The sequence below is a fragment of the Convolutriloba macropyga genome, chromosome 7 (assembly GCF_964194025.1).
Source record: "Convolutriloba macropyga chromosome 7, txConMacr16.3, whole genome shotgun sequence".
Classification (NCBI taxonomy): domain Eukaryota; kingdom Metazoa; phylum Xenacoelomorpha; order Acoela; family Convolutidae; genus Convolutriloba; species Convolutriloba macropyga.
In genome coordinates, this window is record NC_134474.1 from 66,546,499 (window position 1) to 66,566,220 (window position 19,722).

A 19,722-nucleotide genomic window follows, 5' to 3' on the forward strand; every position below is an offset into this window, starting at 1 on the left:
CCAGGAACAACCGGGACTGTGCAAACTTTTCTGAATTTCGTGGAAGTTTACTTGATAAAAAAGTGGGTGACCACTTCAAGAGACGTTAATGCAACTGAAACGTTGTCTTTTATGTCTATTATTTAGGCGTTCTTCGTTTTTTTACGACTCGAAGAGGAGTGATGGTGATTTTTTTTTTTCATCTAAAACTGAGAGTTCTATTTTCACGCAATGCGAAATAAAATGCCGCACGTGAAAACAATTGTTGAGGCAAACGTGCTGAGAAAAAATCAGAAGCAGAGAAAAGTGTTCGAGTGATTTCTTATCAAAAGATATTTTGAGAAAGAGCGAGAAAATTAGGTATCAAAAACATGTCACACCTTACATGTCTTAGGAGATATTTTTGTGAAATCAAAATCAAACAGATTTCAAAATTTTTCCTCGTAGTGTCTTCTTTTTGCAAGCAACTTATCATTTTTTCTGTTGTTCTATTCTGTTGTAATTTGTTGATTTCCTAAAATTAGTATCACACAGTCTGTTGAAATGACTGATTTAGGGTCACGTTTTTGTGAGTTTGTAAAAATTGATGTCAGGTTTTATTTTTCATTTTTTTTAATTTTTGAGTAGTTTGGTTTAAGGAAACAGATAGGTGATTCAGACGGTTGTTGATTTTCGGTCAGGGCTTGGTTTACTTCTATTCGGTTCTGGAGTGGTTCGGCTGTTCTTTGAAGTTTTTGATCTTAATAACGAATCGAAAAGTCATGGTAATCTATTTTTAAAAATCGTATTCTGTCTTTTGTTGTTTCTATTTGCTGATTTAGTTATGCTGCTTTTCTAGAAACTTTATTGGGATGCCAGAACAGATTATTTTGTATAAAGAAATCTAAGCAGTTCTTGGCTGTTATCTTAGTTTGTTTTGTTTCTCCTATTTTCTTTGTAAGGATTTTATCTCGTTGTGTCTTTTATGTAGTCGGCCAATGATTGGGTATCCGTATCACAACGCCTGTTGAGTAAAAAGAGGTTGGCATCGCAACCGGTGGATATTTATTAAAACAATTAGATTTCGAAAGCTTATTCTTCATTTGTTCTGTTTGTCCTCCATTTCGAATTAGAATACTATAATTACTTAATTAGATTATTTAAGCTGCTGTTTGAGTTATTTTTCTATGATTTTTTGTTTAACATATATCGCTACTGTCACGTTGCACTTGATTTTCATCGATCAATTTGTTTTCAGCATGACTTCAAAAGTTAAAAGTGAGAAAGCACATGCGCAAACTTCGAGCTAAATTCACACATCCAGATTAAGCTTTGACGGGCAATTTGCACTATTTATATAAGCTGATTTACTACAAATATTTGCCAACCATAATCAAACAATAGTAAATTGAACTTTCGAATTGCTGCGTATTTCTGCGTGCCCTTCTAACATCGTTATGGGCCCAGAAAACTGAAACGTGAGACACAAGACAAAAGCTTTATGAGTGACCTGTTCGACATTGACGGAGAAAGTGTCCTTCAGAGACAAATAAAGACACACACACACACAGAGAGAAAGATAACGACGAAGAAAGAGGAAGATATATATATATATATATATATATATATATATAAATAGAGAGAGAGAGAGAAGACGACAATGAGAGAGAGAGAGATATATAAAAATCTTGGAAACTGTAGATTTGTCGAATATATTTTATGCTTGATATTTGTAAAGTTGAAGTTTCCAGCGCCTGCCAAAGCATAATTACGGGTGTGTGAAAACAACTCGTGATTTTACAAAAAACGGTCGATTGAAACAAAAGGATCGGTTAAAAGATACGTTTCTTAAAGAGGTAAATCATTCTGTAGAGCAGATTGAATCTGTAAAAGCGGTTTTGGTCAGTGTCCCCGCAGGGCATGTTACCTTGTGTACAAAATTTGAAGCAAATGGAAACCTGCAATATGATCGCGCATAATAAAAGCATGGTAAAACATGATTTGTAGAAAGATTGCTTAAAGAACATTGCGAAAATTGGCTCATGCGTAAGAAAAAACTTTAAGTTAGTGTTTGAGAAATTATGTGAAGGATCCTTCCTCATTGTGCTTAGTTGCAGTGGGGAATCAGTGGCTTTTAGTCAATGTGCACTCCAACTTTGTCAAGCATACTACATTCGCAAACAAAATGGGTCATCTTTTATTCTAAGTAGATAGAATTTCTCATTTAGGTTTTCCTCAAAAGCACTGCTTTCAAAAAATTCACTCGCTTTAACGACGAATTTTTGCAGACTCTGCTATGTTATTAAAAAGTTAGAAGTAAACGTGGAAAAGTCTCATAATTAAAGACTGTCTGGTGGTCAATAGTTTAACGTTTAAAAAAAAACTTTTATAGTTTGTGTGTTTCCAACATCTAAGTTAACTTTTGCCTTTAAAATTAAGATGTTTTGTTAAATGAAAAAGATTCCTTTTGTCTTTAAAAATTCGCCTATATTTGTTGAAAATCTAAATAATTACAGACCTGTGTGGTGTCCAAGTTGTTTTTTTGAAAGTGTGCGATTAGATTTTAAACTTAATTTTTTTTGCTTCGTTGAACGTTTAAATATTCAGTTTCAAATTTTTTTAACACATAATAAGAGTTCACAACTTTAAACATGAATAGCAAAACGATCGATAAACTTTTATTTAGCAGTAAAGAAGAAAACTTTGTCTGTTTCTAGGAACAGTTTGATGCACGAATGTATGTTTTGAAGTTAATTAAAGTTCTTGACGGCACTGTGGGATATTTGGAGTTTATACGTACTCTGAGAGGACGATCCACAGAGGAGAAAACTGGCGCGGCCGACGGACAGAGAAAGGATTTGTTTGATGAGAAACAGATTGCCATTTGGTATGAACTTGTCCAGTGCCTCTACAAGAGGTCAGTTTTATTTTTGCGGCCATATAGGGGAAATTGATCTGAATCTTGAGGCGTGTTGTGTAAGAGGTTTAAAAGTTTCGAGAGATCGCGTTTACAAAAACTGATATATGATTTAACAAATTTGAGAAAATACAATAACGAAATCATAGTAGACTATATTACCAGAGCCGAGGACATGCAGTTAAACCTTTCCGAAATTAATGAGTCAATAAGTGAAAAAATGTTTGTCTCGATACTTTTGAAGGGACTTCCTCGTGACTTTGAAAGTTTTTGTACTCGGGTAAAAAATGGTCAAGATAAAAGGTTGGATGAAATTAAATGTGACTGAGAAACGCAACGAAAGAAACACAGAGAAATCAGAATCCGTTTTCTTTGCCAATGAACGAACTCGTTTTAATTGTCACAAGAAGGGGCACATTGCAAAATTTAGTCGCGCACAACGACAGGAACCTAGCAACAAAAAATCTAAATCAAAAATAACGCGTTTTAAGTGCAAAAAAGTTCGAAATAAAGCCAAAAATTGTTTCTCTAACAAAAAATTTGAGTCCCATGAAATGAAAAATGAACGGAAAAATAATTCTAAAGAAAGTCAAAATTTAGTCAAAAACAAAGTTTCGGTTGAACACGAAGAAGAAAGTTTTAGCTTTTGATCGAGTGAGAAATGTGTTGAACATCAAGAGTTTATCATTGACTCTGGCGCAAAGAACTACATGATTAAAGATAAAAGTACTTTTGCTAACCTGTATTAAAATTTGTCTGGCACAACTTACAATGTCAGCAAAACGCACTGTTAAATATTAGGAAATAGGGATGGTGAGTTTTTTCGCTAAGAATAGCAACCAAGAACTGAAAAAAAAATTACAAGATGCTTTATTTGAACCTGATAACTCAACAAAACTTAATTTCTGTTTCAAAACTTAGAGAAGCGGGTTTTGATGTTTCTTTTGGTGAGAAACTTAAAATTGTTTTCAATAATGTCTCGTTTCCTTTTGAAGTTGAGAATGAATTGTTTGTGTGGAAAACGATTCTTGTTCTAATGAAATTTGCTTTAATGTTGACAGTTCACAAATGTGGCATGCAAAGATGGGACATAACAACATAACAACTTTTCTGATTTGAAATGCCCGCCAGAATTTTTTTGAATGTTTGAAAATAGATGATTCAAAATTTTTGTTGTGAAGTTTGCGAGTTAATTAAGTCGAAAAAAATCAGCCTTTTACAAGATTTTATGAGAAGAGCGAAAGAAACTCTGGACATTGTACATACAGATGTCTTAGGAAAAATTTCTCCTGAAGCTGTCCATTGTTGTGCCATTGAATTTATAGTCTCAGTCGTTTCTTAAAAGTTTTCTTCATAAAAACAAGAAACGAGGTCTTGGATAAGTTTAAACAGTTTTGTGCTGATATGGGAAAACCAGGACCTTTAGTTCTTTTCAAATGAGTTTAAGCACTATTGTAGGAACCAAGGAATTCATTTTGAAAACCCTGCTCTATATACTCCACAGGAAAGTGAAAAAATTCAAAGAATGTGGGAAACTTCTGTTGCTTTGGCTCGCTGTATCCTGGATAACTCTTGCTTGGACAAAAAATATTGAGGATATGCTTTGAACATGGCTTTTTTCGTCAAAAACATGCCTTTTCATTCATCACTTGAAAAAACACCTTTTGAAGTGATGTACAAAAAAACCTTTTCGCAAAAAATCGATCAAACCTCAAAAAGGCAATATTTCTTTGGAATTCGGATAATAGTAAGTGCTTTTTGATTGGGTTTGATGATGAAAAAGGAGTCCTCGAAAGTCGCGAAACGTAAGATTTAGTGAAAATGAGTTTTATTTCGAAAATAAGAAAACACAACAATTGGTCGACGACATTGATAACGAGTCAAATGAAGTTCCTTTTTTGAATCAAATCGCTTTTGATCCTCTGCTCCCAAAAATGTTCTTGAGTTTTTGCACAATCCAAATCGATGCAAAGCAATGAAGAATGAAAACGACTCTTTGGTTGAAAACAATGTTAGGTGTTTAGTGAAAAGTGATGAAAAACCAGTAGGAAGTAGATGAAATTGTGGTTTGAATTTTGGTCCTGATGGTGAAATATGTCGCTATAGAGCTCGTCTTGTTGCAAAAGACTTTAGCCAAATTTTTATCAATTTAAACAAATGTACATAAAAACTGCTCATTTAAATGCTCCATTTGAAGAAGGTGTAATCATTAAACAGCCTAAAGATAGGTTTTGAACTTTTGGTTGCAAATGGAAAACCCTTTGTTTGAAAATTGAAAAAGAGTTTAAGGTTTGAAACAATCTGGAAGAAACTGGTTTTGAACTTTGAAGGCTATATTGATTACACTAACTTTTGCTAACTCATTTCATGATGAATGTTTGTTTATAAAAAGGCAGGACGAAAAAATAATTGGTTTTCTTTGTTTGTGGGCAGATGACTTAATAAATTTTAGATTTGTTGACAGGTTTCATGCTGAATTTTCCAAGAAATTTAAAATTAGTGATTATTCAGACTTGACGTGATTCTTAGGAATAAAAATTGAGAGGAAATAAGAATTAGCCAAGAGAAACACATTGAAAAGATTTTAGAAACTTTTGAAATCAACCACTGTAAGTCAATTGGTACGCCATTAGGAAAATTGCAAACTTTCAAAAAACGACTGTCCTCAGAAAAGGAGTGAGGAACAACTTAGAATGCGAAAAACTAACTTCCGAAGTTTGATAGGTTGTCTTAACTATCTAACTTTGTCGAGCAGACCCGATTTTTGTTTTGCTGCTAATGCTCTAAGCTCGTTTGTTAAAAATCCCGGAGAAGTTCTATGGAAAGTGGCCAAGCGTGTTCTTAGACACTTAAGAGGAACCTTGAATAAGACTTTCACTTTCCGTAAGGCTCACGTTCTGGATTTGTTGAATTTTTCTGATGCTGATTGGGCATGGAACATAGATGATAGGAGTACTTCAGGTTTCTGTTTGAAATTAAGTGAGTTGTCCGGAGCAATAAGTTAGGGTTGTAAGGCCCAAGAGACTGTAGCAACATCAACTGATGAAGCTGTGTTTAACTCTATTGTTGACACGAGTAAAGAAGATATCCACCTAAGTGGAATTCTAGAGGACATAGGAATTATCTTTAAATTACCTTTGAAAATTTTTGTGGATAATAAGGCTTGTATTTTCCTAAGTGAGATTTCTATGCATTATGGGAAAACTAAACACTTTGACATAAAACTGCACTTTGTGCAAGAACTGCTAGAGAACCGGAAACTTGAACTGTTTTATTTGACAAAAGAAAACATGCCTGCAGATATTCTGACCAAATCGCTTGGAATAAGAAAACACTCACAATTTCTTACATATCTCCTTGAAACCTAGCTCGTAAGGAGGGGTTTCAGCATGACTTTAAAAGTAAAAGTGAGAAAGCACATGCGCTAACTTCGAGCTAATTTCACACATCCAGATCAAGCTTTGGCGGGTAATTTGCACTAATTATATAAGCTGATTTACTACAAATTTTTGCCAACCGTAATCAAACAATAGTAAATTAAACTTCCAAACTGCTGCGTTTTTCTGCGTATTTTGCACTATTACCTCGTCAATATTTGTCAGCTGAATGGAATTAGAATTCATTAGAAAGTTAAGCGAATGTGTTCAATGTCAACAGCGAAATCAACAGAAAAGGCATAAACCAATAAAGCTTAGTGAACGACTTTGTGCTTAGAGTAGTTCCATAGAGCATACTGCTAACTGGTATTAGAATTAAGCTTATTGTTCTCCAATTTGGAGGCAGATTATTTATCTAATCTATTGAAACTGCAGACCAAATGTGAACTTTTTAATGCTCATTTTTTTTCATGACTGTTTCAATCGATCAGTGGGGTCTGCGGCAGCTATTTTCTGGCAATCTACTTCTAGCTATATTATAACTATCTCCTCGACCCCGTCCTTGTGGACAATTTTTGTAGTTTATCGCGTATCAACAATGCTTTTTAACGCCAATAATGGTTGGTATTGCCTGGTACCAGCTGGGGCTATCCATTACAATTCTACGTATCATTTCAAAGGTGTACAACGTTATTTATAGAGGGTCATAATCTAGAAAAAGAAAGTACCGAAGCAGGGGGGGGGGGGGCGAAGTTCGACTGGTCCAATGTTTGAACTAGGTTTTAAGTGAGCAATGTATTTCAGGTATGAAGTGTCTGATAGCCCTGCTGCAGGGTCCCAGAGAGGTGGGCACTGAGATGATTGGGATCCTGAATGGAGTGGAGGTCATGTTGGAACTGGCCAGGTCAGAGTCAGTCGACAGACAGAAGATTGCACTTGAATGCATTATACAGGCAAGATATACAACTGTCTTCAAAAATGCGGTCAAACGACGCATAGCCCCATTAATTACCCTATAATTATGTTGGGATTTAATGTATTTTTTGTGTAGGATTTAATGGGAAAGACCCCAAATCTTTCCAATATTACATTTAGGTTCACATTCAGATATATTTTTCAGAATTTAATGGGACCCCAAATCTTTGCTATATCTTATATAGGTTCAAATTCAGTTATATTGTTTCATCCTCTTCTTCCCTCTCGCCCTTTGAAAACACGTGTTCCTAAATGTATTACCGCACACTGTTTAATAGCCGCGTCAGCAATTCCAGGCGGCTGCTTCTATTTTTACCGTCTGACAGATTTTTGTTTCGTCTTACCCTGACTTCTTGGAATTGACTTTTTCATTGACCTCAGTGAATTTTACTGCTTTCCAGTTAAAATTTGTGTTCGTGACGTCATTTCTGCTTTTAGCTCAATTGCGTGACTTACCTCACTCAAAAAATGACTTCTGAACTCACTTATGGAACTTTAAATTTTGTGAACTTTTACTAGTTCAAGATCAATAGTGTGCATCTAAGTAGTGCCAAACGTATATGCCCTAATTCTTGATCATTAGAGTCTTCAGTTTTTGATTTTCAATATTGATTTTGAAAAGGCTCTATCAGGGCTTTTTTCGTTATAGAGCGTACGTGTCATAAAAATGACAGTCCGAATCTAACCCAAGAAGTCTAATGGTCTATTAAAGGACTGGTGGTCAATCTGTCTATCTCATCTCTTTAGTTGTTTCAATTCATGGAAGGCCACAAGAGTCTATCGCGGCTATTTTCCGGCAAGCTGCCGGCTATGTTCTTTACTTGGACTGTCTTCATGTCGTAATATTTCTGGAGGATTTTTTGGCAAAAGCATATTTGTGCGATGAGCAAATTTCTTGAAGCATTTTGCGTTTAATAATTTTGCATTGTCCGTAGAACCGAAAAACAGTACGATTTTAGAAGATGGTAAAGTACAAATACATCAGCCAAAACCGACGTTACTAGGACGCTGTTGAACATACCTGCTTCGTTCCCAAGTGTCTATTGAAAGAGTAGTGCAATTTTCAAAGTTGTTCAATTGTAATTTTGGAGAAAATAATAATTTTGCCGCGAAAACGGGCATAACCACCCCCCCACCCAAAGAAAATTAAAACAATGGAGCCACGGCAAAGGTTCTAAATAATCAACTCAGCGTTGCCGAATATATATCGTAAATATTTATGAGAACAATTTTTAACTTCACTTTCCAAATTTCCTCAAGAAAACCATTTTTTAATGCACATTTTTAAGCATTACTCTGATTTGATTTTTTATAGGGAAATTTGTCACGTTTATTTTTTCCTTAAGAGCGAACCATTCTCGGTTTTCGTTTCTTTGAGTTCTGAATCATTTAGGGAATGAGCAAATGTTTCGGACGTTTTTGAAATCGTATTTTACACATTGTAGGATAATGATATTCGCAACTCAGTCAAATGAAGCAGAAATTGATCGATTTTGGTATTTTCTATGAACATACCTTAGTCATTACTTTAAAATTTTAATTACTTTTTGGAAAGTAGTGAAATCATTTTTTGAGAGCAGCTATTAGTAAATACATTAAACTTTTTTAAAAAAGTTGTTTTTCGACTTTTCATTACGGTAAAGTCAGATTTAGCGGCAACTGTTTTTTTTTCGATGTTATTCATACATTCACGAACTGATTTCTTCTACATTTTTCGTTTTTTTTAAATTTATTACCATAAACCGCTTTATAATCTACATAGTAATTCACATTGACTTCTTTTCATGTCAATTGCTCAATATAGACATAAAAATAATACTTGATCAGAACTGTTAGGCGTAAGACGCCAAAATTGTAATGGTTCTTAATTCTTTCTGATTTTGTACGGCAAATATTGTGCATTACATTGTGCATTATATTGTGCATTCGGCAAAATTACTGTAGAGTACAATGAATGAACGGTATTCGCCAGAAGTTTTGAGAACAGATGAAACTTTTTAACAGATTCCTGAGGCGAAGTTGCAGCGAAGTTGGAAATATAAAAAAGCAATTAAAATAAGACTATGAAGAGTGATGTAGAATTTCAATACAATTTTTTTTGCAAATTTCACTTCGAAAGCAATGATAGCCCATTTTCAGCTTTCGGTTGAATAACACCCACATTCGGTTCAAATGAATCTGCTTATTTGGTTGAAAGGAAGAGAAAATGCTAGAAATGTTAGCAGAAAATTTTAATGCTTTAAGTCCAGACTTTTTTCCACTTCTTGAGTATTCTAAGCAAAAACGAATCCAATTGTAGTCATGAGACTGAACCTTTTTCTAGATGAAATTCTATGAAATTGTTTTGCGGAATTGAACTGATCTCAAATTTTCTAAAGTAAATTTTGGCTTTTCTGACTAATGAGATAATTTTTTATCTTTACGACACAATAATTGTGCATGAAAAGCATTAGTAAGAGTTGAAAAGGTTCACAGATTGGGAGTCGAACCAGGGCTTTTATTGGAGTTGAAAATCTTCCCACACCGGGAGTTGAACCCGGGCTTTTTGGGTGAAAGCCACAAATCCTAACCGCTATACCATTTGGGACGAGTGAAGTGGAGATGTGAGACAATCTAAAAGTTTCCTGTCTTTTTTACTAAGCTTCAATGCAACTTTTTTTCGGAATTGAACTGATCTCAAATTTTCTTTAAAATAATATCTCAAACTTTCGGCTGATTTTTCTAATACGAAAAGAGTATTCTTTTCAACTCAATAATTTTACTGCAAAGGCCTTAATATAGGAGTTGAAAAGCTTCCCAGCCCGGGAGTTGAACCCGGGACTTGCGGGTGAAAGCCAAAGATCTTAACCGCTAGACCATTTGGGACGTGTGAAGCGGAGATGTGAGACAATCTAAGAGTTTCCTGTCTTTTTTACTCAGCTTCAATGCAAATTTTTTTCGGAATTGAACTGATCTCAAATTTTCTTTAAAATAACTTCTCAATTTTTTGGCTTATTTCTCTAATGCGAGAAGTGTCTTCGTTTCGACTCAATAATTTTACAGCAAAGACCTTAATATAGGTGTTGAAAAGGTTCCCAGACCGGGAGTTGAACCCGGAACTTGCGGGAGAAAGCCATAAATCCTAACCGCTAGACCATTTGGGACGTGTGAAGTGGAGATGTGAGACAATCTAAGAGCTTCCTGTCTTTTTACTTAGCATCAATGCAAGTTTTTTGGGAATTGAACTGATCTCAAATTTTCTTTAGAAATAATTTCTCAAATTTTGGCTTATTTCGCTAATGCGAAAAGTGTCTTCGTTTCGACTCAATAATTTTACAGCAAAGGCCTTAATATAGTAGCTAAAAAGCTTCCCAGACCGGGAGTTGAACCCGGCATTGTGGGTGAAAGCGACAAATCCTAACCGCTAGACCATCTGGGACGTGTAAAGTGGAGATGCGAGCCAATCTAAGAGTTTCCTGTCTTTTTTACTGAGCTTCAATGCAAGTGTTTTTGGGAATTGAACTGATCTCAAATTTTCTTTAAAAATAATTTCTCAAATTTTGGCTTATTTCGCTAATGCGAAAAGTGTCTTCGTTTCGACTCAATAATTTTACAGCAAAGGCTTTAATATAGTAGCTGAAAAGCTTCCCAGACCGGGCGTTGAACCCGGCATTGTGGGTGAAAGCGACAAATCCTAACCGCTGGACCATTTGGGACCTGTGAAGTCATGTGAGACAACCTAAGAGCTTCCTGTCTTTTTACTTAGCATCAATGCAAGTTTTTTGGGAATTGAACTGATCTCAAATTTTCTTTAAAAATAATTTCTCAAATTTTGGCTTATTTCGCTAATGCGAAAAGTGTCTTCGTTTCGACTCAATAATTTTACAGCAAAGGCCTTAATATAGTAGCTGAAAAGCTTCCCAGACCGGGAGTTGAACCCGGCATTGTGGGTGAAAGCGACAAATCCTAACCGCTAGACCATCTGGGACGTGTAAAGTGGAGATGCGAGCCAATCTAAGAGTTTCCTGTCTTTTTTACTGAGCTTCAATGCAAGTTTTTTTCGGAATTGAACTGATCTCAAATTTTCTTTAAAATAATTTCTCAAATTTTTGGCTTATTTTTCTAATGCGAAAAGTGTCTTCTTTTCGATTCAATAATTTTACAGGAAAGGCCTTAATATAAGTGTTGAAAAGGTTCCCAGACCGGGAGTTGAACCCGGGACTTGCGGGTGAAAGCAACAAATCCTAACCGCCAGACCATTTGGGACGTGTGAAGTGGAGATGTGAGACAATCTAAGAGCTTCCTGTTTTTTACTTAGCTTCAATGCAAGTTTTTTGGGAATTGAACTGATCTCAAATTTTCTTTAAAAATAATTTCTCAAATTTTGGCTTATTTCGCTAATGCGAAAAGTGTCTTGGTTTCGACTCAATAATTTTACAGCAAAGGCCTTAATATAGTAGTTGAAAAGCTTCCCAGACCGGGAGTTGAAACCGGCATTGTGGGTGAAAGCGACAAATCCTAACCGCTAGACCATTTGGGACCTGTGAAGTCGAGATATGAGACAATCTAAGAGTTTCCTGTCTTTTTTACTAAGCTTCAATGCAAGTTTTTTTCGGAAGTGAACTGATCTCAAATTTTCTTTAAAATAATTTCTCAAATTTTTGGCTTAGTTTTCTAATGCGAAAAGTGCCTTCTTTTCGACTCAATAATTTTACAGGAAAGGCCTTAATATAAGTGTTGAAAAGGTTCCCACACAGGTAGTTGAACCCGGGACTTGCGGGTGAAAGCAACAAATCCTAATCTCTAGACCATTTGGGACGTGTGAAGTGGAGATGTGAGACAATCTAAGAGTTTCCTGTCTTTTTTACTAAGCTTCAATGCAAGTTTTTTTCGGAAGTGAAGTGATCTCAAATTTTCTTTAAAATAATTTCTCAAATGTTTGGCTTATTTTTCTAATGCGAAAAGTGTCTTCTTTTCGACTCAATAATTTTACAGGAAAGGCCTTAATATAAGTGTTGAAAAGGTTCCCAGACCGGGAGTTGAACCCGGGACCTGCGGGAGAATGCCACAAGTCCTAACCGCTAGACCATTTGGGACCTGTGAAGTCGAGATATGAGACAATCTAAGAGTTTCCTGTCTTTTTTACTAAGCTTCAATGCAAGTTTTTTTCGGAAGTGAACTGATCTCAAATTTTCTTTAAAATAATTTCTCAAATTTTTGGCTTAGTTTTCTAATGCGAAAAGTGCCTTCTTTTCGACTCAATAATTTTACAGGAAAGGCCTTAATATAAGTGTTGAAAAGGTTCCCACACAGGTAGTTGAACCCGGGACTTGCGGGTGAAAGCAACAAATCCGAATCTCTAGACCATTTGGGACGTGTGAAGTGGAGATGTGAGACAATCTAAGAGTTTCCTGTCTTTTTTACTAAGCTTCAATGCAAGTTTTTTTCGGAAGTGAAGTGATCTCAAATTTTCTTTAAAATAATTTCTCAAATGTTTGGCTTATTTTTCTAATGCGAAAAGTGTCTTCTTTTCGACTCAATAATTTTACAGGAAAGGCCTTAATATAAGTGTTGAAAAGGTTCCCAGACCGGGAGTTGAACCCGGGACCTGCGGGAGAATGCCACAAGTCCTAACCGCTAGACCAGTTGGGACATGTGAAGCAGAGATGTGAGACAATCTAAGAGTTTCCTGTCTTTATTACTAAGCTTCAATGCAAGTTTTTTTCGGAAGTGAAGTGATCTCAAATTTTCTTTAAAATAATTTCTCAAATTTTTGGCTTATTTTTCTAATGCGAAAAGTGTCTTTGTTTCGACTCAATAATTTTACAGCAAAGGCCTTAATATAGTAGTTGAAAAGCTTCCCAGACCGGGAGTTGAACCCGGCATTGTGGGTGAAAGCGACAAATCCTAACCGCTAGACCATTTGGGACCTGTGAAGTCGAGATGTGAGACAATCTAAGAGTTTCCTGTCTTTTTTACTAAGCTTCAATGCAAGTTTTTTTCGGAAGTGAACTGATCTCAAATTTTCTTTAAAATAATTTCTCAAATTTTTGGCTTACTTTTCTAATGCGAAAAGTGCCTTCTTTTCGACTCAATAATTTTACAGGAAAGGCCTTAATATAAGTGTTGAAAAGGTTCCCACACAGGTAGTTGAACCCGGGACTTGCGGGTGAAAGCAACAAATCCTAATCTCTAGACCATTTGGGACGTGTGAAGTGGAGATGTGAGACAATCTAAGAGTTTCCTGTCTTTTTTACTAAGCTTCAATGCAAGTTTTTTTCGGAAGTGAAGTGATCTCAAATTTTCTTTAAAATAATTTCTCAAATGTTTGGCTTTTTTTTCTAATGCGAAAAGTGTCTTCTTTTCGACTCAATAATTTTACAGGAAAGGCCTTAATATAAGTGTTGAAAAGGTTCCCAGACCGGGAGTTGAACCCGGGACCTGCGGGAGAATGCCACAAGTCCTAACCGCTAGACCAGTTGGGACATGTGAAGCGGAGATGTGAGACAATCTAAGAGTTTCCTGTTTTTTTTACTAAGCTTCAATGCAAGTTTTTTTCGGAAGTGAACTGATCTCAAATTTTCTTTAAAATAATTTCTCAAATTTTTGGCTTACTTTTCTAATGCGAAAAGTGCCTTCTTTTCGACTCAATAATTTTACAGGAAAGGCCTTAATATAAGTGTTGAAAAGGTTCCCAGACAGGTAGTTGAACCCGGGACTTGCGGGTGAAAGCAACAAATCCTAATCGCTAGACCATTTGGGACGTGTGAAGTGGAGATGTGAGACAATCTAAGAGTTTCCTGTCTTTTTTACTAAGCTTCAATGCAAGTTTTTTTTCGGAAGTGAAATGATCTCAAATTTTCTTTAAAATAATTTCTCAAATGTTTGGCTTATTTTTCTAATGCGAAAAGTGTCTTCTTTTCGACTCAATAATTTTACAGGAAAGGCCTTAATATAAGTGTTGAAAAGGTTCCCAGACCGGGAGTTGAACCCGGCATTGTGGGTGAAAGCGACAAATCCTAACCGCTAGACCATTTGGGACCTGTGAAGTCGAGATGTGAGACAATCTAAGAGTTTCCTGTCTTTTTTACTAAGCTTCAATGCAAGTTTTTTTCGGAAGTGAACTGATCTCAAATTTTCTTTAAAATAATTTCTCAAATTTTTGGCTTACTTTTCTAATGCGAAAAGTGCCTTCTTTTCGACTCAATAATTTTACAGGAAAGGCCTTAATATAAGTGTTGAAAAGGTTCCCACACAGGTAGTTGAACCCGGGACTTGCGGGTGAAAGCAACAAATCCTAATCTCTAGACCATTTGGGACGTGTGAAGTGGAGATGTGAGACAATCTAAGAGTTTCCTGTCTTTTTTACTAAGCTTCAATGCAAGTTTTTTTCGGAAGTGAAGTGATCTCAAATTTTCTTTAAAATAATTTCTCAAATGTTTGGCTTTTTTTTCTAAAGCGAAAAGTGTCTTCTTTTCGACTCAATAATTTTACAGGAAAGGCCTTAATATAAGTGTTGAAAAGGTTCCCAGACCGGGAGTTGAACCCGGGACCTGCGGGAGAATGCCACAAGTCCTAACCGCTAGACCAGTTGGGACATGTGAAGCGGAGATGTGAGACAATCTAAGAGTTTCCTGTTTTTTTTACTAAGCTTCAATGCAAGTTTTTTTCGGAAGTGAACTGATCTCAAATTTTCTTTAAAATAATTTCTCAAATTTTTGGCTTACTTTTCTAATGCGAAAAGTGCCTTCTTTTCGACTCAATAATTTTACAGGAAAGGCCTTAATATAAGTGTTGAAAAGGTTCCCAGACAGGTAGTTGAACCCGGGACTTGCGGGTGAAAGCAACAAATCCTAATCGCTAGACCATTTGGGACGTGTGAAGTGGAGATGTGAGACAATCTAAGAGTTTCCTGTCTTTTTTACTAAGCTTCAATGCAAGTTTTTTTTCGGAAGTGAAATGATCTCAAATTTTCTTTAAAATAATTTCTCAAATGTTTGGCTTATTTTTCTAATGCGAAAAGTGTCTTCTTTTCGACTCAATAATTTTACAGGAAAGGCCTTAATATAAGTGTTGAAAAGGTTCCCAGACCGGGAGTTGAACCCGGGACCTGCGGGAGAATGCCACAAGTCCTAACCGCTAGACCAGTTGGGACATGTGAAGCGTAGATGGGAGACAATCTAAGAGTTTTCTGTCTTTTTTACTCAGCTTCAATGCAAGTTTTTTTCGGAATTGAACTGATCTCAAATTTTCTTTTAAATAATTTCTCAAATTTTTGGCTTATTTCTCTAGTGCGAAAAGTGTCTTCGTTTCGACTCAATAATTTTACAGCAAAGGCCTTAATGTAGGAGTTGAAAAGCTTTTCAGACCGGGAGTTGAACCCGGGACTTGCGGGAGAAAGCCACAAATCCTAACCTCTAGACCATTTGGGACGTGTGAAGTGTAGATGTGAGACAATCTAAGAGTTTCCTGTCTTTTTTACTAAGCTTCAATGCAGGTTTTTTTTCGGAATTGAACTGATCTCAAGTTTTCTTAAAAAATAGTTTCTCGAACTTTTGGCTGATTTTTCTAATACGAAAAGTGTCTTCTTTTCGACTCAATAATTTTATAGGAAAGGCCTTAATATAGGTGTTGAAAAGGTTCCCCGACCGGGAGTTGAACCCGGGACTTGCGGGTGAAAGCAACAAATCCTAACCGCTAGACCATTTGGGACGTGTGAAGTGGAGATGTGAGACAATCTAAGAGTTTCCTGTCTTTTTTACTAAGCTTCAATGCAAATTTTTTTCGGAATTGAACTGATCTCAAATTTTCTTAAAAAATAGTTTCTCGAACTTTTGGCTGATTTTTCTAATACAAAAAGTGTCTGCTTTTCGACTCAATAATTTTACAGGAAAGGCCTTAATATAGGAGTTGAAAAGGTTCCCAGACCGGGAGTTGAACCCGGGCCCTGTGGGTGAGAGCCACATATCCTAACCGCTAGACCATTTGGGACGTGTGAAGTGTAGATGTGAGACAATCTAATAGTTTCCTGTCTTTTTTACTAAGCTTCAATGCAGGTTTTTTTTCGGAATTGAACTGATCTCAAGTTTTCTTAAAAAATAGTTTCTCGAACTTTTGGCTGATTTTTCTAATACGAAAAGTGTCTTCTTTTCGACTCAATAATTTTATAGGAAAGGCCTTAATATAGGTGTTGAAAAGGTTCACCGACCGGGAGTTGAACCCGGGACTTGCGGGTGAAAGCAACAAATCCTAACCGCTAGACCATTTGGGACGTGTGAAGTGGAGATGTGAGACAATCTAAGAGTTTCCTGTCTTTTTTACTAAGCTTCAATGCAAATTTTTTTCGGAAGTGAACTGATCTCAAATTTTCTTTAAAATAATTTCTCAAATGTTTGGCTTTTTTTTCTAATGCGAAAAGTGTCTTCTTTTCGACTCAATAATTTTACAGGAAAGGCCTTAATATAAGTGTTGAAAAGGTTCCCAGACCGGGAGTTGAACCCGGGACCTGCGGGAGAATGCCACAAGTCCTAACCGCTAGACTGGTTGGGACATGTGATGCGGAGATGTGAGGCAATCTAAGAGTTTTCTGTCTTTTTTACTCAGCTTCAATGCAAGTTTTTTTCGGAATTGAACTGATCTCAAATTTTCTTTTAAATAATTTCTCAAATTTTTGGCTTATTTCTCTAGTTCGAAAAGTGTCTTCGTTTCGACTCAATAATTTTACAGCAAAGGCCTTAATGTAGGAGTTGAAAAGCTTTTCAGACCGGGAGTTGAACCCGGGACTTGCGGGAGAAAGCCACAAATCCTAACCGCTAGACCATTTAGGACGTGTGAAGTGTAGATGTGAGACAATCTAAGAGTTTTCTGTCTTTTTTACTAAGCTTCAATGCAGGTTTTTTTTCGGAATTGAACTGATCTCAAGTTTTCTTAAAAAATAGTTTCTCGAACTTTTGGCTGATTTTTCTAATACGAAAAGTGTCTTCTTTTCGACTCAATAATTTTATAGGAAAGGCCTTAATATAGGTGTTGAAAAGGTTCACCGACCGGGAGTTGAACCCGGGACTTGCGGGTGAAAGCAACAAATCCTAACCGCTAGACCATTTGGGACGTGTGAAGTGGAGATGTGAGACAATCTAAGAGTTTCCTGTCTTTTTTACTAAGCTTCAATGCAAATTTTTTTCGGAAGTGAACTGATCTCAAATTTTCTTAAAAAATAGTTTCTCGAACTTTTGGCTGATTTTTCTAATACAAAAAGTGTCTGCTTTTCGACTCAATAATTTTACAGGAAAGGCCTTAATATAGGAGTTGAAAAGGTTCCCAGACCGGGAGTTGAACCCGGGCCTTGTGGGTGAAAGCAACAAATCCTAACCGCTAGACCATTTGGGACGTGTGAAGTGGAGATGTGAGACAATCTAAGAGTTTCCTGTCTTTTTTACTAAGCTTCAATGCAAATTTTTTCGGAATTGAACTGATCTCAAATTTTCTTAAAAAATAGTTTCTCGAACTTTTGGCTGATTTTTCTAATACAAAAAGTGTCTGCTTTTCGACTCAATAATTTTACAGGAAAGGCCCTAAGATAGGAGTTGAAAAGGTTCCCAGACCGGGAGTTGAACCCGGGCCTTGTGGGTGAGAGCCACAAATCCTAACCGCTAGACCATCTCGGACGTGTAAAGTGGAGATCCGAACCAATCTAAGAGTTTCCTGTTTTTTTTACTAAGCTTCAATGCAAGTTTTTTCGGAATTGAACTGATCTCAAATTTTCTTTATAATATCTCAAGGGGGTTGAACCCGGGACTTGCGGGTGAAAGCAACAAATCCTAACCGCTAGACCTTTTGGGACGTGTGAAGTGGAGATGTGAGACAATCTAAGAGTTTCCCGTCTTTTTTACTAAGCTTCATTGCAAGTTTTTTTCGGAAGTGAACTGATCTCAAATTTTCTTTAAAATAATTTCTCAAATTTTTGGCTGATTTTTCTAATGCGAAAAGTGTCTTCTTTTCGGCTCAATAATTTTACAGGAAAGGCCTTAATATAAGTGTTGAAAAGGTTCCCAGACCGGGAGTTGAACCCGGGACTTGCGGGAGAATGCCACAAGTCCTAACCGCTAGACCAGTTGGGACATGTGAAGCGGAGATGTGAGACAATCTAACAGATTTCTGTCTTTTTTACTCAGCTTCAATGCAAGTTTTTTTCGGAATTGAACTGATCTCAAATTTTCTTTTAAATAATTTCTCAAATTTTTGGCTTATTTCTCTAATGCGAAAAGTGTCTTCGTTTCGACTCAATAATTTTACAGCAAAGGCCTTAATGTAGGAGTTGAAAAGCTTCCCAGACCGGGAGTTGAACCCGGGCATTGTGGGTGAAAGCCACAAATCCTAACCTCTAGACCGTTTGGGACGTGTGAAGTGGAGATGTGAGACAATCTAAGAGTTTCCTGTCTTTTTACTTAGCTTCAATGCAAGTTTTTTGGAATTGAACTGATCTCAAATTTTCTTTAAAATAATTTCTCAAATTTTTGGCTGATTTTTCTAATGCGAAAAGTGTCTTCTTTTCGGCTCAATAATTTTACAGGAAAGGCCTTAATATAAGTGTTGAAAAGGTTCCCAGACCGGGAGTTGAACCCGGGACTTGCGGGAGAATGCCACAAGTCCTAACCGCTAGACCAGTTGGGACATGTGAAGCGGAGATGTGAGACAATCTAACAGATTTCTGTCTTTTTTACTCAGCTTCAATGCAAGTTTTTTTCGGAATTGAACTGATCTCAAATTTTCTTTTAAATAATTTCTCAAATTTTTGGCTTATTTCTCTAATGCGAAAAGTGTCTTCGTTTCGACTCAATAATTTTACAGCAAAGGCCTTAATGTAGGAGTTGAAAAGCTTCCCAGACCGGGAGTTGAACCCGGGCATTGTGGGTGAAAGCCACAAATCCTAACCTCTAGACCGTTTGGGACGTGTGAAGTGGAGATGTGAGACAATCTAAGAGTTTCCTGTCTTTTTACTTAGCTTCAATGCAAGTTTTTTGGAATTGAACTGATCTCAAATTTTCTTTAAAAATAATTTCTCAAAATTTTTGGCTCATTTTTCTAATGCGAAAAGTGTCTTCGTTTCGACTCAATAATTTTACAGAAAAGGCCTTAATATAAGTGTTGAAAAGGTTCCCAGACCGGGAGTTGAACCCGGGAGTTGCGGGAGAAAGCCAGAAATCCTAAGCGCTAGACCATTTGGGACATGTGAGGTGGTGATGTGAGACAATCTAAGAGTTTCCTCTCTTTTTTTACTCAGCTTCAATGCAAATTTTTTTTGAATTCAACTGATCTCAAATTTTTTTTTAAATAATTTCTCAAATTTTTGCTTATTTCTCTAATGCGAAAAGTGTCTTTGTTTCGACTCAATAATTTTACAGCAAAGGCCTTAATATAGGAGTTGAAAAGCTTCCCAGACCGGGAGTTGAACCCGGGCATTGTGGTTGAAAGCGACAAATCCTAACCGCTAGACCATTTGGGACCTGTGAAATGGAG

At 36.4% G+C, this 19,722-nt stretch overlaps 1 protein-coding gene and 3 non-coding genes across 4 annotated transcripts in view; 1 reads left to right on the top strand and 3 right to left on the bottom strand.

Annotated features, from left to right (window-relative positions):
* The window catches only part of LOC142343266 (protein unc-45 homolog A-like), a 224,714-nt gene that overhangs the window by 16,725 nt on the left and 188,267 nt on the right, over positions 1 to 19,722 (top strand). Inside the window, exon 6 of the mRNA XM_075395055.1 lies at positions 7,057 to 7,205. Within this exon, the coding sequence (XP_075251170.1) occupies positions 7,057 to 7,205 (149 nt within the window). The remainder of the gene's footprint in view (positions 1 to 7,056; positions 7,206 to 19,722) is intronic.
* Positions 16,126 to 16,197, bottom strand: Trnae-cuc (transfer RNA glutamic acid (anticodon CUC)). The gene has a single exon. It is a non-coding gene; the product is annotated as a tRNA-Glu (tRNA).
* On the bottom strand, positions 17,521 to 17,592 carry Trnae-uuc (transfer RNA glutamic acid (anticodon UUC)). The gene has a single exon. It is a non-coding gene; the product is annotated as a tRNA-Glu (tRNA).
* Trnae-cuc (transfer RNA glutamic acid (anticodon CUC)) lies at positions 17,799 to 17,870 on the bottom strand. Its single transcript has one exon. It is a non-coding gene; the product is annotated as a tRNA-Glu (tRNA).